This window comes from Falco punctatus (assembly GCF_963210335.1).
Source record: "Falco punctatus genome assembly, chromosome: 6".
In the NCBI taxonomy this organism is placed as follows: domain Eukaryota; kingdom Metazoa; phylum Chordata; class Aves; order Falconiformes; family Falconidae; genus Falco; species Falco punctatus.
In genome coordinates, this window is record NC_137585.1 from 19,030,738 (window position 1) to 19,046,749 (window position 16,012).

Below are 16,012 nucleotides of genomic sequence, written 5' to 3' on the forward strand. Positions count from 1 at the left end.
ATGCTAACTTCCTTCCTCTATGACAGAAAGCCCAAATGTTCTTTTACTGCACCAAGAGACCAATAATCAACAGAAATTTACTATTGAGATTGCTGTCGTATACCATAAAGCCCCCCATAGATTTAACTGAAAATTATAAAAGAAACTAAACTAACTCTCACCTACTGAGTCTAAATCCACTAAGCTCTGCATTTGTATATGGCTGTTTTCTGGAGACCCACAGATCCTGATGCTAACCTCAGCAAATGCCACTGCCTTTAAACACAGACGGATCCAAACCTGCACAACTCTCCTGATTACAACTGCAGCAGTTTCAAATTAAAAGAATGAGAAAGAGGGAAGTTTCACTTACAGTTTCAGAGATGAAACACACACTTTAAATTCAATCTAAATATCAACATAGAGGAGGGTCTGAAACATGGATATTTTGTATTATTTCTGGCTACCAGTATTAAGTAATGCAGGCTTCCACTTCTGACACGACTTAGTGTATAGATACACAAACACTCTACCACAGTAATTCAGACTTGAGATGTCAGAAGCATTTTACCTTTTGCTATAATATTTCTTATTTTGTGTCATCAAACTCCAATCCCACAAAAAGCTATGTGCAGAAGGAGTTACAGTCAGTGACCTCTCCCTCCCTCCCTCTAGCTACCATCAGCATTAGGTTCTAATCAACCAGATTATTTTGCAGGAACAGGGTCATAAGCTAAGCATTCTGGGGCAGGAATGTTTCTTTTTTCTGTCTCTATAAAAATAAATCATGTTCTGGGTACAATATAAATAAAGATAATAACAGTCTGACGTTAGATTTTATTGGTCTATGTTTCGGACAATCCATATAATTTGCCTGTTGCCTGTACAGACTACAAAAATTTAATCTTTACAGCCCTTTTTTTCCTTGGGGTGGATTCAGTTTTAAAAACGTATAAGAAAAGGATGTTGAAGCAGACTCTTTCCATGCATAATGACGGTCTTGTTTACACTGCTTTGACAAAAATTATCCTTAGTTAAACTGGGCACAAACTCCACTCAGTTACATCCATTGGTTTATCTAGTGATGCTAAATTTGCAGGATTCATCAAGTCTACTTCTCCTTTGCAAAAAGCAAAAATGCCTTATCTGGTCACACAACTGTACCTAAACCGGAAAAAAAGAAAGAACTTCACAGTGTTAAAGAGAATTTGGAATGAGGCTGGCCAAACTATTCAGACAAGCTTGCTACCCCAGACATAAAGGACTCTTTTTTTTACTTAAGAAAGTTTGTTTCCTCCATTTAATTGCCTTGAAACACTTTGGAACATTGGTTAGTCCAGAAACATTGCAACACGTCAATCTTCTCCTGTAGGGAAGTTTCTGCACATGCCTTGGGAGCTGACCCACCTATGTTAGATGCCCATACTTAAGCAAACACACATTGAAATCTGTAGTATGTTTTACCACAGGTTTTTCTCCAGCCATGAATCTCTAGAGAAAATTAATAAACCCCTTTATTGCAGTGGGGAAGGTGGTGATATTTCACTGATATACTCAAGACAAGAGGAAGTAGTTTGCTCCATGAAAGAAAAAAAACAACATAACTGAACGACATGACACTTTAAATGCTAGTAACTGCCCGAAGCCATATTTTCAATTACCACTCACAACCATCATTACTTTTGGCCAATCTGCAAAAGCATTAGCAGCAGCAAGAAAAATCAAGTGCAAGGAAACCGGCCTTGGCACAGCCTAATCCAGCTTAAGTTTGTATAACCTGAGAAAACGTACTTAAAGAGACCAGGCAAAAAAACATGATGGAGCATTTCACTCAACCGTTTAAAGGACAGAAAAGAAAGAAATGCTTCAAATTGTCACTGCAATGGGTTACATCCTAACTACGCACACAAACATTTGATAGTGAGAGAAGAGATTGTAAAACATGACTGTGTATATTGAGTGTAGCAGAAGGTTCTGGCATTTCTAGGAACCACAGCTGATAATCACAGAGATTCCTTGCAACCCTGAAATTCAAGAAACCATGACTAATACTTCACAATGCATTTCAGTTTTGGTATATCTCTACTGAAAGTAGAGCTGCATATCAAAAAACAACCATCCTCTAGTTTATTGACATTCTGTCCAAGCAAACAGTGCAATAGTTTCTTTTACTGTGCAATGTCTTCATATAAGCTATTTACTAAAAGGGTTTAGAATGGATTAAATAATAAAAATGACTAAGTTAAATATGACTACAAGCAGGGGAAGAAAATGGGCAAGGCAGAAAAAAAGATTTCAGAGGACAACTGCAAGCAGGCAGAAAGTGATAGAGTAATATTGTTCTTATAGAGCTGGAAATAGAGAGAAAGGCTTTCTCACCTGCAGTGAAAAGAAAGGGAGAAAGCCACACCAGCTGCTCGGAGGAAGTAAGGTGGATACGAAAAGCATATGGAGCAGACAGAAAGCACATGGGGAAACTGTTCTGGAAGTTCTACAATAAATGGGCAACTACTGAAGCAAAAATGAGTCAAGGTGGTGTGTGAATGTAGAAGTTTGCACTACACGGGGGGCAAAACTTCATCAGCTTTAATTCCCACATGCCTTGCTTTGAGGCGTGTGTCAGATAAAAGTATGGAAGTCTGGGATGCTGCTCTCTATGGTGATAGTAGTTACACTGCCAGCCCAAGGCCACTAACTTTGCAGTGCGGAAGCTTGGCCAAAGGAGGTAACCTCATCATTTGAAAGGAAAAGCATGAAAACTTAATTACACTTCTGTTGCCTTCTTTTTCCAGAACTACGGAGAACTGGGTGTTTAACTGGCAGCACAGTTTCTGCCTCACTGCAACACTGTTAAGATTCACTATCATCAAGGAAAAGGCAGCGTTTCAGAACAAACCTGGGCAGACTGCCACAGGTGACGGAGCTGGACTGGAGAAACTATATGAAGTCCACAGCTACCGTTTGAGTTCTGGTAGGATGGAAATACCATAAATTCTGCCTATGTTATGTCACACCTAGGGCTGACTGTTGAAAGCAAAAGCTGTATCAAGAAGTAGGAACACTGGAATGCTGCTATAATCTAAGCTGTATCAAGAAGCAGGAGCACTGAAACGTAGTCTCCTTATATTACTGCTATAAAAGTCCTGGTGGGTCTTTCTCCATACCCTAGCCTTCATCTTCATCAGTGTTCCTCAAATCGATAGCTTCAAAATTTTGTTTCAAATCTGCGTGATTTCCCCCCTCCCTCTGGAAGACAGCATTGTCCCAGTCTTCTGGGTACTGGTTGCAATGTCCTGCTGTGGGCATGCTGCTGCACTCCCAAGCAGTGAAAGCTGCACATACCACTAGGCTGACCTGGCAGAGCTGATGCCAATGCACTACTTCCAGTAAAAATGTACAGTCCTCAGTGAAATTACATAGCAGATCTCAGTAAGTGTGTGTAATCCCAAACTGAGCTACTTACTGAAGGCAGCACGGACTGAGATACTAATTTGGAATGAAATCACTGTGGCCACTGTAGAAGTCCTAGGGCAGATTACCTTGCCTAGAAAGATGATCAAGGGTTTTTTCTTTTAAGGCTTACATACTTTTTTGATAGTGCCCTTAACAGTTCATAAGAGAGATCATCTGGTTCAAATATTCCTACCAACTGTGGGCTTTATGGTTTTACCTATCTTTTCCTGTGAAATTTTTCAGCTATTCACTTGAATTCACTAGTATTTATGCAAGAAGCTTAAATTAAGATATTTTCCAGTATGAAGTGAGTGAATTTACTCCTAGGCATATAATCACTTGCAAACAATGGATACATACAGTTCCCAGCACTTCTATAAAACAAAGGTGTTTACTTTTCTGTTGATTATTTTCTGCTTAACTGCATTCAAATGAATCCATTAAAAACGTGACTGCTTCACAGTAAGATGATCTTCAGCAAAAACAAACAACTGCTGTTTCCACTTCTCCTCATGGCCTTTAAAAACTACAGTCATCTGCACCCTGGTATTTCAGGCAATTTCTGGATGGTAAGTATGGTCTTGATTTGTTAATTTATTGTTTTAAATGTGGTTTTAACCCTCCTGATTGGGGGAAAAAAATAATGTTTTCTTACTTCATTACTTATTTATTATCCCCTAACAAACCTTTGGACCTTTCAGAGTCTGATCAAAACACTGATGGGTCATTTCAAACCTCATTCATTCTTCCTGCCCACTGACTTCAGCTGGAATGGTATATCCACTCCGGTCCTCCATGGCCACAAGTAAGCAAAACCCACTGGTTTAAGAGACTGGTAGAACAAACCAAGGGAACTTCCATAAACTAGCATAATGCTTCTGAATGATGCTATGGCTTTGATCTCTATCTCACCTGAAGAATGAAGACTTTTTTTTTTTTTTTTCCCCATTTACCTGCCCTATATAGGACCTGCACAACAAGTAATTTGCAAGTAATTGCTAATACTGTAAGTATTACTTACACAGATGGAACAGGACTGGAGAGCTGGGAGAATACAGAACATGACAAGGAGGGCAGGCAGGTTATAATAACTTAAATGTAAGATACTTTTTCATGCAGATACGAGAAGCAACAGCTTTTTCTGGCTTCATCACAACTGGTTCTCAAGGACTGCAGAGAGTTTTCTAGGGTCTGGACTAAATGACACAGTAGGCAACTTCTACAGCTGTTTGATGGGTCTTGGCTGATTCTTTATTATTTGTTCCCTTTCCTAATAGCCCACAGAATCATTCTCTGAAACAGTACAAGTGTAAAGATTGAAAAGATCAAACTCTGATAGAAGCCTGAAATTGTATCTGTGCAAACTGCTTTCACATGCTACTTTTGTGATGACATTTATAATGCAATGTTTGTAACAGTATGATTTCATCATCTTATAAATATCAATTTACCATTAAGGGAGGAAAGAAAAAACATCAAAAAAAGACAAATGCAAACTTACCACCGTTTCTGCTGGTTTAATTGAACCAGTATTGTTCAGATAAACCTATCTCTTACAAAAACAACAGTTTATAGTTTAAACTGTGAAATTGTGTGTGTGTGTGTGTGTGTTGTAATTATGGTGCCTGCTAACAATTTCATACTGCCACATTGCACATATGGCTTCCAAGCTAGCTTTATCTGAATCTTTGTGAATCTATTCTCTGTGCTATTAAACTGAGCACATTCCACATCGTTCAAAAGTAATTACACTTTTGTCTAGAGTGTAGGAGACTGCGCTCCCCAAACAATGAAATTCTCATTATTAGAGCTGGCACAATAATGGCACTGGTGTTCACAACACTGTGCATTGTACCATCACAATAACTTATCCTAAGCTTGATGCACAAAGGTACACTGGAAATTAAAATTTCTCTAAAACCACTGTGGTGTGTGGTTGTTTTTTTTTTAATAGGCATTCTTTAGCTCAGTATAATTAGAGTCCTATTTGACTTTTTAAAAAGCTATATGCATTCAGATTACCATCCTCTCTGCAACTTCTGAATAGTGGCTAAGTGCTCTAGCCGCATGTTGTTCTGATCCAATACCATTCACATGCCGATGACCCAGACCAACAGGTGAAGTGCAGGCCAGGATGTATGTGACAAGAGAATTCAAATGCGGCATTAAACACCCTTTTATTCTGGACAAGTGGAGGAAAAGCATGAAGCAATGTGTCGATAAGCTCTTTGACCAGTAGTACTGTTATTCTTAATATGACCAAAATTTCTTAATATTAATCCCAAGTTACAGAGGAGTAACTGCTTTCACCACAGAAATGCAGCATTTTTTAGAGTGAAACAATAAAACTACTTAACAGTGCACTGTAGTATTTCCTATCAATTTTAAAGCACTGCTGAAAATTAATTCTAAATCCCACTGAAAGTGCTGGACTAATGTGGGCTAGCAGTGCAGTCATACAGTTTGGAACAACTGGACAATGTCAAAATTGTATCTTACCAATTTGAACTTTTGGTCAGAGCTTTCCTTTTTATTATTTTTTTATTATTTAAAAAAAAAATAAAATTGTCCAGCATTTGATTGTTACTCTACAGTTAAGAAGAATGACTGAATTTGACCACACTATATCATGTCCATGGTATACTTTAATCAGTGCTTTTAACCTTGGCATCTCTTATTTTCAGAAATTAGCACACAGACACCACTGGTGAGATCAGTAGCCTTGAGAGGTGGCAAAAGCAACATGGTAAGGCAGACAAATAGGAATACACAAAATGAACCCTCATAAGTTAGATGAGCTAACAACTATCTGTGCTATCCAAATACTGTAGCATTAACAGGTTTCTTCAAAAGAGGTATTGACTGATACTGTAATCCTCAAGCGTTTCCCCACTAAGCTTATGGCCTGCTATGAATGTCCTAAGGGGGCTCTTGGATATATTCTAGGTCAAATGATTTGTCTTGTATTTTCTACTAAGCCTTTGATTTAAGCCTGACAAATTATTGTTTCTTTTCTTATTAGTGGAAGAGCTTTCCTACTTACAGTAAGTATCTACTTTATTCTATCAAGAGGAAGAGAGTTTGGGATAGAGCTGTCCCTGCCTTTCACAGAACCACAGAATGGTTGAGGTTGGAAGGGACCTCTGCAGGTCATCTGGTCCAACTTCCCTGCTCAAGCAGGGCCACCTAGAGTCAGCTGCCTAGGACCATGTCCAGATGGAGTTTGAATATCTCCAAGGAGGGAGAGTCCATAATCTCCCTGGACAACCTGTTCCTGTGCTCAGTCATCCTCACAGTAAAAAGCATTTTCTGATGTTCCAGTGGAGGCTCCTGAGTTCCCATTTGTGCCCACTGCACTAGCCTTTCTCTGGCTGCAGTCCGAGCATCCTCCAAAATGCTCTGTTCATTTTGATGGGAAGATGGGTTTTGCAGCTTTTTTGCCAATTTAAGTTTGAAGATTTCTTTCTAGGGATTTTGCCCACCTTTTATAAAAATTTATCCAACATTCCAAGCTCTGTATCCAAGCTGGCAGTTGTTATAACTTGGTAAAGTGCAACACAGTAAATTTTCAAAATTCTAAGTTGGGGACACTGTTGAGTTATTGCCCTGATGCAATCAGCCATTTACCTTAAGGATCCTAGGATGTCCCAGCTGGCAGGACTTGTAAAAGGAAGCACAGCTGGAAGTAACCTATGAAACAGAGGGTCAATTAGCAGCTAGAAAAGTGAGGCCAAGAAAATTATTCTCAAGGCTGAAATTGTTTTCCTAACTGTCCCTTCATGACCCAGTGCTAAGAGGCAGAATATGAGGAGGCAGGGACAGCTGTGGTGACAAGAGGAATTTAGCTATGCAGACTACTGATGAGACAAAGCTGTGTAATTCCATACCTTTTACAGATACCTTGGCTGTGGCTTTGCTCAGCTGAAATTGTTCTGTAAGCCAAATGGGTGTTGTGCATGTAGCTAAGACAGAAAGATACCATAGCTATCTAAGAATCCCTTCAGAGAAGAGTCTCAGCCAACAATCATGCATCAAGCAGTATGTTTTAGAGGGGTGCAGCGGAGTGATGCACTACAGGATTTCAGACTGGCTGTACATTTGATCTTTGGCAGGGATCTGTAAAGGTGTACCCTGCTAAGGACGGCATGTGGCTGCAAAATAAGAACTCCATAGTCACTTGCAGACTCAGTCAGTAGATGCAGCAATACAGCTGACAAGCTATTATGAAGTGTGAAGCACACTGCTGGAGCTTTATCAATAAAACTGTATTGGACCGCACCGCGTGGTGGTGCGCGCGGATGTGCATAAACCTGGGTTTGCTTCCTAGAGACTGTAAAATAGCATAGAACATCAATTCAAACAGTATAAAAATTACCTCTGTAATGCTACCAAAGTAAATTCCTTTCGTAACTGCTAATCACCCAAAATGAAGTAATCTAAAAGTCATCCAAGCATAGGTTCACTTATTTCCTTCTTATAACTACATGCCACAACGACACAGAAAGTGATAATGTATGTTTTACTCATTTACACTGATCACTTCTTTCTGGAGACGTATAGGCTACATCCTTTCTGACCTACCTGGAGGATGATTTTTACACAACACACCTCACTAAAAGAGAGGTATTGCCAAAATGTCACGTCCATACAAAGTAGCAAATTTCTTAAATATTCACGAAGACAAAACGAGGCCCTACAACCCTGCAAAACGCTTCAGATAAGCTTACGCATCTCACCACTACAGTAAAGCTGTCCAAAACACGCAGTAATTCCCTATCTTGTATTACAAAAGAGACAGAACACACTGTTTTGACGTCATGTTAGATGTAGCCTTCACAGCAGGAAGTCACAGTAGATGATCAGCTAAACTTCTTGGTCTTAAAAACTATAAATGAATAAAGAAGTTAGTTAAAATCAGTTACAGTTAAGTGTTTCAGTGAGGTGTAGTTAAAATACTCCTGCTGGGCTCCTTAGAAGACAATGAGTTTTTATTTCATTAGGGTCTGATTCTACACTACTGATGTCATCACAAGTTTATCTATTGACTTAAATGTTGTCAGGAACAACCCCCTATCTTCAATACATTCTCTTAAAATAGGGAAAAAAACAGCAAAACTCATACACCAGTTACATACCCTAACATCCCATTGGCTGGAACTGTATATTAATGAATTACAACTCCATAAAACATATGATAAAGAAGTAAACAAGCTAGAAAAAGATAACGATGTGCCTGCCCATGAGTAATTTTTCCAGTGACCTTTTTCCTTCGTTTGAAGTTGCAACAACACAAAGTAAAATTAAGTATTCCAAACCACTGTTTGAACTTAAGCATTAGATGAAAAAGGAAGAAAAATGGATCAGAATCAGTGAGTTACTTAGTCTAGGACAGCAGCTTCAGTGAGTATCCACTGACTTGGTCCTATGAGAAATAATAATCCCTAAGGCTTTTTACTTAGGGCTTGTTACGTATGTGTCATGAGCTGTAAGGTCTTAAATACCACTATGGAGCTATTGCAGGCTTTTATGAGAACACACTATCACCTATTTTGCAATACTTTTTAAAAAGCCTTCAAATATACAGGTCCATTCATTATCTTCACTTAAAGTGAAATTGTCAGTGCCCTTGTCAAAGTGGAGGACTAACAGAAAAGTTACAATTTGTAAACAGGCAAGAGCTGTGTAAGTGTGTTCACAACAGGCAGCTTTGTCGAGGTGCCCAAGTCCTGGTGTTTCAATGCCTTTCCCTACTCCTTTCAAATTTTATAAAAATATATATCACCACAGTCTGCATGAAGGGCCCAAGCTTGTCACGTTACAATAGTGACTCTTCGACATGAGTGAGGAACACAGCATTGCTTTTTGTTTCTTATGTTTGTCTGCTTTTAGATAAAGCCAATCCTGGACTTCCAATGGGCTGCTAAATGTAATTAATTAAGTGCACAGTGTCATTTGTAAAGTGCACAAAAAGGTGGGAATTCATAAATGAAAAAGTGGTACGCTGATTTAATTCCACAAGCACAGCAAATTTTCTTGTAGGTATTTCTGGCATGTGATATACGCATCAGACATGAATTTTTAAAACTAGCAAAATCCAAAGTTGCTTTTTTTACCCTTTATACAGACTTCCATGCCTTACTATTGCATAAACTTGGCATTGGGGCGATATTTCAGATACCATGCCAAACATGACTCTCACTTACAGTGTTCCAAAACCATTTACTGTTTGCTGAACACATACACTTCAAACTCACATCACTGTAGCTAAAAAATTTTAGCACCCTAAATGCCAGCAGGCAAAGGTGAGGAAAAGTGGAGTTTGCACTGCAAGTGATTTAGCATTTGTAGTGGAGGGTAAAGGCAGTCCAGCTAGGTCAAAGCTTTCACATTATTGTAGCATGTTCTGTACGTGTAACTGTGCATTGTATACTCCATAAAGTACAGATCTGGATGCCAAAGTACTGTAGATGCAGAATTCAAAGAATGGATGTAAGCACAATAGACCATTAGCAAACCTACCATTGTGTTGTGCTGAGAAGTGGGAGTCCTATGGCCACAGTTCTCTTGCGTCAGCAGAGAAACTGGCTGAAATTCCTCAGAGTGAGGCTTGTTGGGAAAACTCACATGCAAGGGAAGGTGAAAGGCTGGGAGCCCGTCACTCTCCTCTTCTCCCACTTTCTGTCTGCTTGTCACCATGGCTACCTCTCCATCTGCTTCCCCATACGGAGAGGCTGGTCGCTTGGAAGACATCCTGGAAGGAACAAAAGAGGAGAAAATAATGAAACCTCCAAATAAATCCTTAATGCCGTCATTGTGTGGTTAGGGGCCATTGTAACAGAAATGCCTTTTTTGTGCTGGCAGAGAGCAGGAAACCATCCAAATACCACTGCAAAGCATACACAATTGGGAACAATGGCCAAGCAGGTAGCAACAGAACAGTGGCTTGTTTGTTGTGAGAATAATACACTAATATAGCACTCTCTTGTATTCTGGCTTCTTAAACATGAAAATTCACCTAAGAAGAATGTATAATGAAATGCAATTCCTTTAAAAAAATACCCATCTGGTTTTGCATTTGCAAGAGACTGTAAGAAGACAGAACGTCTCCTGATACACACTATTGTCAACTTAGCTTTTAAGGAATAATCATCTGCATGTATTTAGCCATAACTGATTTAAAAAAAAAAAAAAAAAAAAAAGTAGTAAAATAAAATACAATAAAATAAATTACTAGTAAGCCAAAATGTCTGTGTTTATAAAACTTCACCCATGTGAACAACAGAGTGTTACAGTCATGTTACAAGAATCTTTTTAGGTTCACAGATCCGAGATAGTTAAGCAATTAAACATTTGGAAATCAATAAGCTAAGCTTTTTGACAACACAAACTCAGAGTTGCACTCAGTGAATGAAGATTTGCTATCAAGATACCATACTTCCTACCTATAGCCAGATCAGAAAAAAATACATGTAAATTTAATTTACATCTGTATCTATATTAAAAAAGGATATACAAGAAAGACACATAGAGCACAGTGTAAAAACCACACACAAATGTTTACTTAAAATTCAGGACCACATTTCAAATTTTTTTGAACTGTCTGGTAACACTGTTGTGACAGCACGTGTATATCTTCAACTTTTGGAAAGAGTGAAAGAAACCTTATGTCATTGGAAAACCCAGTTTTCCTCCAAGCCAGGCACTACTGAAAATCTTACAGGACAATCTGAACCCAGAACATTTCCAGCTTGGTCTTTAAAGTAGAGTGGTCCAGTGAAGTATCAAGATGCAGACAAGTTCTGGGATTAATTACAGCAACATTGTTCATGAAAACCAGGGCATGTGCATGGATGGCATAATGGGGCACTGTGCTAAGCAGAGGCACCTGTAATAAGGAGTGGAATGAGAAATAAGAAATCCTATAGGCATAATCAAAAGAAGAAAAGAAAGGAAAAAAAAAAAACCCAAAAAATTCACAGAAAATGGGAAGTTATGAGCAAGGTGACTGAAGACTATTGTATGTATAAGTTGAAAAGGCAGGCTGAAGTAATACTGCTCCTCCTCAAAAATCTAGTATTTATGATTCTAATTACCCCATTTTGATTTTCCACTTCACAGTTAAAGGACTGCATTTCAAAAGCCCAGCAGCCTCTTGAACCATGTGTGGGGCTGCTGTGAGGTGGAGCATGTCCATACGATTTGGCATATTGAGCACGAAATGGTTCTTAGCAGCAGTCAACTGGGTCTGAAAACAAACAGTGACTTTAAACAGCCCTTTGTTAGGACTTACTTTGTTTCTAATGATCTCATTTTGAGCTTTGCCTCCGGAGCCAAGTCAGATTACATCTAAAAAAAAATAATAACCAACACCAAAACAAAACAACAAAAAAACCACCTCAGACAAAAAAATCCCTACCAGAACCTATACTCAGCTGCACATCGCCTGTTAAGAACACCACCTATTGCCTGCACATAGAGAAGCAATCTGTATTTTCTATTAGTGTTTGACTTAGTCCAACAGACTAACACTTCATACATCCTACCTGAATTCTGTCTTCTAGGCTTTCCCACCTACATGTCTGCAGCGAAGCATATGTATAAAGACAGAGATCACCAGATAGACTCTTACTGGCAGTTTTCTACTAGCCCACTGAATTCAGCATTTTACAGCTATGTTTGACGTGACAGATCCCAAGCTTTTCGTCTGCAGAAACCATGCAACTCCCTCCCGAAGTTACTGTGAATTATTCATATTCTGCATTGCACTGCACCAAGATACACATTTGCTATTGATTCTGAGTGTAACATTTTGGTTACTCATTTCAACGCTTCAATAGAAGCTTGGGTTTGTACAAAATCTCTCTTTCTAAAAATCAGCACTAAGCAATTGTCTCAATTTTGGCAAAAAAAAAAAGGGAAGGACACAAAATCATTAGTCAGTTATTCCACAGTAACATCCTATACTTCAGGATATTTATATTCCATAAGATGGCTGCAAATATTGTAAACCATCTACAAAAGTCTCCACTACAATTCATTTTGACAATAAAATATAGAGGACACCTTGCTTTGTATTGATGATTTGTATTATATACTGTATACCCAAACTGTGTTAAAAACTCCTACTGCTGTTAACCCAGAATAACCCAGACACTGTCACATAGCTTCACAAGGAGAGTTTGACTATCATGTTGAAATAAAGCTCTTCAGCTAACTTTGTAAGAGAGTATATGGTTTCCTCTACTGTGTTCAGTTAAGATGCTGCAGACCATCATCGCCTTCTGCTTCTCACTCTTCCCAACAGGGATGATATCATTTTCTGCAGGGAATTTATAAAAACAGGTGAGGAACGCAATAGAGGTGACCACCTCCATGAGCAATAACAGAGGTTATTATGGTTTTGATCTAAATCAAAATCCTATGGGTTGGATTGTCAACCAATCTACAGTGATACTAGAGAGGGAAGAAGAAACTGTTTCCTTCCTCTTACAGCTCTTAAAAGATCCTGTTTAAATGACAAGCCACATGCTGATCACAATACTAGAAGGCTAAAAAACTGCTGAGATGGCTAGGACAGCAAAGTTAAGGATTTCATCTGCATTAGTCTTCCAAGTGACTAAGACACTCAAAGAAACTGATGCACAACCTTAGATAAGGGTCACACAGCTCAGACGACAACAGCAATTTGCTTTCAGGTAGCTCTGTCCATAGGGAACATGAGTGAGGCATAATCTGGCCCTTCGGAAATCTCATCATCTCCTTTAACATCACACACAAGCAACAGAGTTTTGCAGAAGTTACTTACTCCTTACGAACAGCTGGGAAATTTCCACAAGAAAACCCGGGAGATTTAAATAAAAAAATAAATTCATATCTACTTTTGGAAACATCTTCCAAAAGCACAGTAAGTGTCAAAGCCTACAGCACCAAAGGACCAAATCTCTGATAGGTTTATGAGCAGAAAACAACATGATATAATATAAGGTAAATTCATTCACTGATGGTCTTTCATTATTTCTACAGCCTTACTGGTCCCTTTTCTGAATTTGAAATGTTCCCACACTGTGTATCCTTAAATTCTTCATTTTCCTACAAAGCTAATACTAGGGTATAACAGATTTTGTATCTGAGAGGCAAGTAGAGTTCCCATTATAAACAATGCCGAAAGGGAAACAGCTAAATTCTGAGTAACAATGTTAACGGAAACTGAGCTCTTTTAAACAGATCTAGGTCTAATGAAGGACTGGAATTATCCCATCTTCACAAAGGACTGCAAATATCCTGGATCTACCCTCAGTGATAATATGGCAGTTTACAACTTACACGACTTCAAGATCTTTTCCTCAAACTAGTTTAAATTCAGAAGGGTTTTCAATTACAGCCCTCTGAAAGAAGGTTTACAATGAGAGAGTTTCTTCAAACATCAACTTATGGATAGGATTAAAAAAACCAACAAATCCCCAAGATATAACTCTCAGAAAAGTTAGCAATACAGTGGACCAGATTCTGAATCTAAAAGGGTGTTTCTACAGATGAAATCTGTCATAACTTAAGACTTGCAAGAAGACTTGCATTTTGAACTGTCATTAATCTTTTCTACTGAATATAAATATCAAAATGGTAATTTTTTAGACAATCTAAATCTGCAAATTTCAGGCACAGTGGGACACTGGCAGTGCCCAGCCCACTTTAGAGACACATTTGACTGATGAAATGTACCCCCACACTCGGATTTTTATCAGTGGTTAGGATGGAATTGACAATTTAGTTATGGTGATGAATTCAAATACAACCCGGTTTCTTGTAAAGGGACTCTTTTTTTCTGGTTTTGGAAAGGCTTCTTAGTATGCACAAACTGCAGCAAAAAAACATGCCTTTTGTTAGCTTTTCATTAAATAAATGCTTTTCCTGGTAGCAAGAATGTTGATTTTTTTTCAAGGAAGTAAAATCTCACTCTTCTAACTCAGTCTTATCCCACAAATATTTGATGCGATTCATCTTACAATAGCTTCTCCACGTATTTCTTTACTCCTGTTCAATTTACAACAGACTCTTTGTAGGCTTAAACTGATACCCTGTGTCTATTGATCTCAGTGGTTTTGGACTGACTTCAGCATGGCTGGATTTTCCCACTGGAGAGAGTAAGAGCTACACTGCGTCCGCATGAATTGTTTCCTCATGCCATCAACAAGTAATTGGTTTCATCCAAATAATTTCAGGCGACCAAATAACAATAATTTGTTGGGGGGGGGGGGGGGGGGGGGGGGGGAATTCCTCTTGAGTTCAGTGGCTCACAAAAGTGGTCTTTCCACAGTTCTATTATTAATATTAATATTATTATTTTTAACAGAACCTCATTTAAGTGTCCCCACTTATATTTCCATTTGTTCATTGGTTTCAGTTCATTTCATACATGACTGTATACCCAAAATAAATCTAGAATTGTATCCAGTATTCAAGGAGATAGTGCCCTCTAGCACACAACCAACATCCATCCCAATCTGATTGCTCAAGCCATAAAATTTATGAAATTTTATGTCATAAAACTCTAATCTTGTTACATTAAGCAAAATACCTCAGAAACATTTCAGATACCCACAAAAGCTTTTGGAGAAATGGCTTATCCATGTCTTCAAAAGTGACAAACACAGATGTGTCAGGAGAAAAAGATATGAGGCCATAAATCTTAACTTGTTGGGAGTTAATTAAGGGATTCATCAATCATTACACAGCTCACCCCATACATACACAGGCAAAATCCCGTCAGCTGCCACAACCCACAGCAATCTACAGGTTAAAAACTCCCAAAGTCCCTCTGTTCTGACTATTTATAAATGACTTTGTATAATCTAGCATTAAGACCTGTAATTATAAAACAGCATTAAAACAGGCCTGCATGGTTATGGATAATTATAGTTGGTACACTTTTTAAAGAAATAAAAAGCTTTTCCATTCAAACACAGGCTTTGCCTTTTTGACAGCTCCAAGTCCACAGGATGTAGAGAGATGATTTAAATTGTATGTCAAAATTTTGACTGTGCAAGACTTTCTTTTTTTCCCCCTTATCAAGAGAAGCATTGTTGTTTTCTCACCATAACTAGGCGTGACAGCGCCTGACTGGAGTCACATAGCCAGTTTCTGAATCGGCATGAAAATGTTCACCTCTTGAGTTTCTCTGGCAGCTATAAACTAAGTCTTTCTCATGGGTAGAGTTTAAATGACTCGGCCCCGTGCATCGGAGACAGGCAGAGAGCTGCATTCTGAAGAGATGCACAAGGACGTGACGAGCAGATCTGCTCCTCCAGCAGCAGCGTGGAGGGTTGTTCCAGCTACCAACAGCACCAGGAACTGACTCGCTAACACGGCCTGATGCCAGACCAAATGCTATACACTAAACTAGTCCCAGGAACTTCAATAAGATTCAATCTGACTCTCTTCCTGATCTGCAGGGATATTTCCCTCTAATTAAAGGGCATTCTGGAAATCTGCAGACTCTCCTTTTCCACTGGAAATAGTTATGATTACAGACTGCAGCAATATTACATATATCTAATGTGTAAGTATACGCGCGCGCACACGT

General features: G+C 38.7%; 1 protein-coding gene across 15 annotated transcripts in view; it reads right to left on the reverse strand.

The window, feature by feature from the left end:
- Positions 1 to 16,012, reverse strand: part of SOX5 (SRY-box transcription factor 5) — a 652,081-nt gene that overhangs the window by 249,151 nt on the left and 386,918 nt on the right. For 12 of the 15 annotated variants that reach the window (XM_080392183.1, XM_080392185.1, XM_080392184.1 and 9 more), the window contains one exon: positions 9,952 to 10,183. In XM_080392183.1, the coding sequence (XP_080248309.1) occupies positions 9,952 to 10,182 (231 nt within the window). In that variant the 5' untranslated portion in view covers position 10,183. The remainder of the gene's footprint in view (positions 1 to 9,951; positions 10,184 to 16,012) is intronic. The other 3 variants (XM_080392177.1, XM_080392178.1, XM_080392179.1) reach the window with 1 other exon arrangement.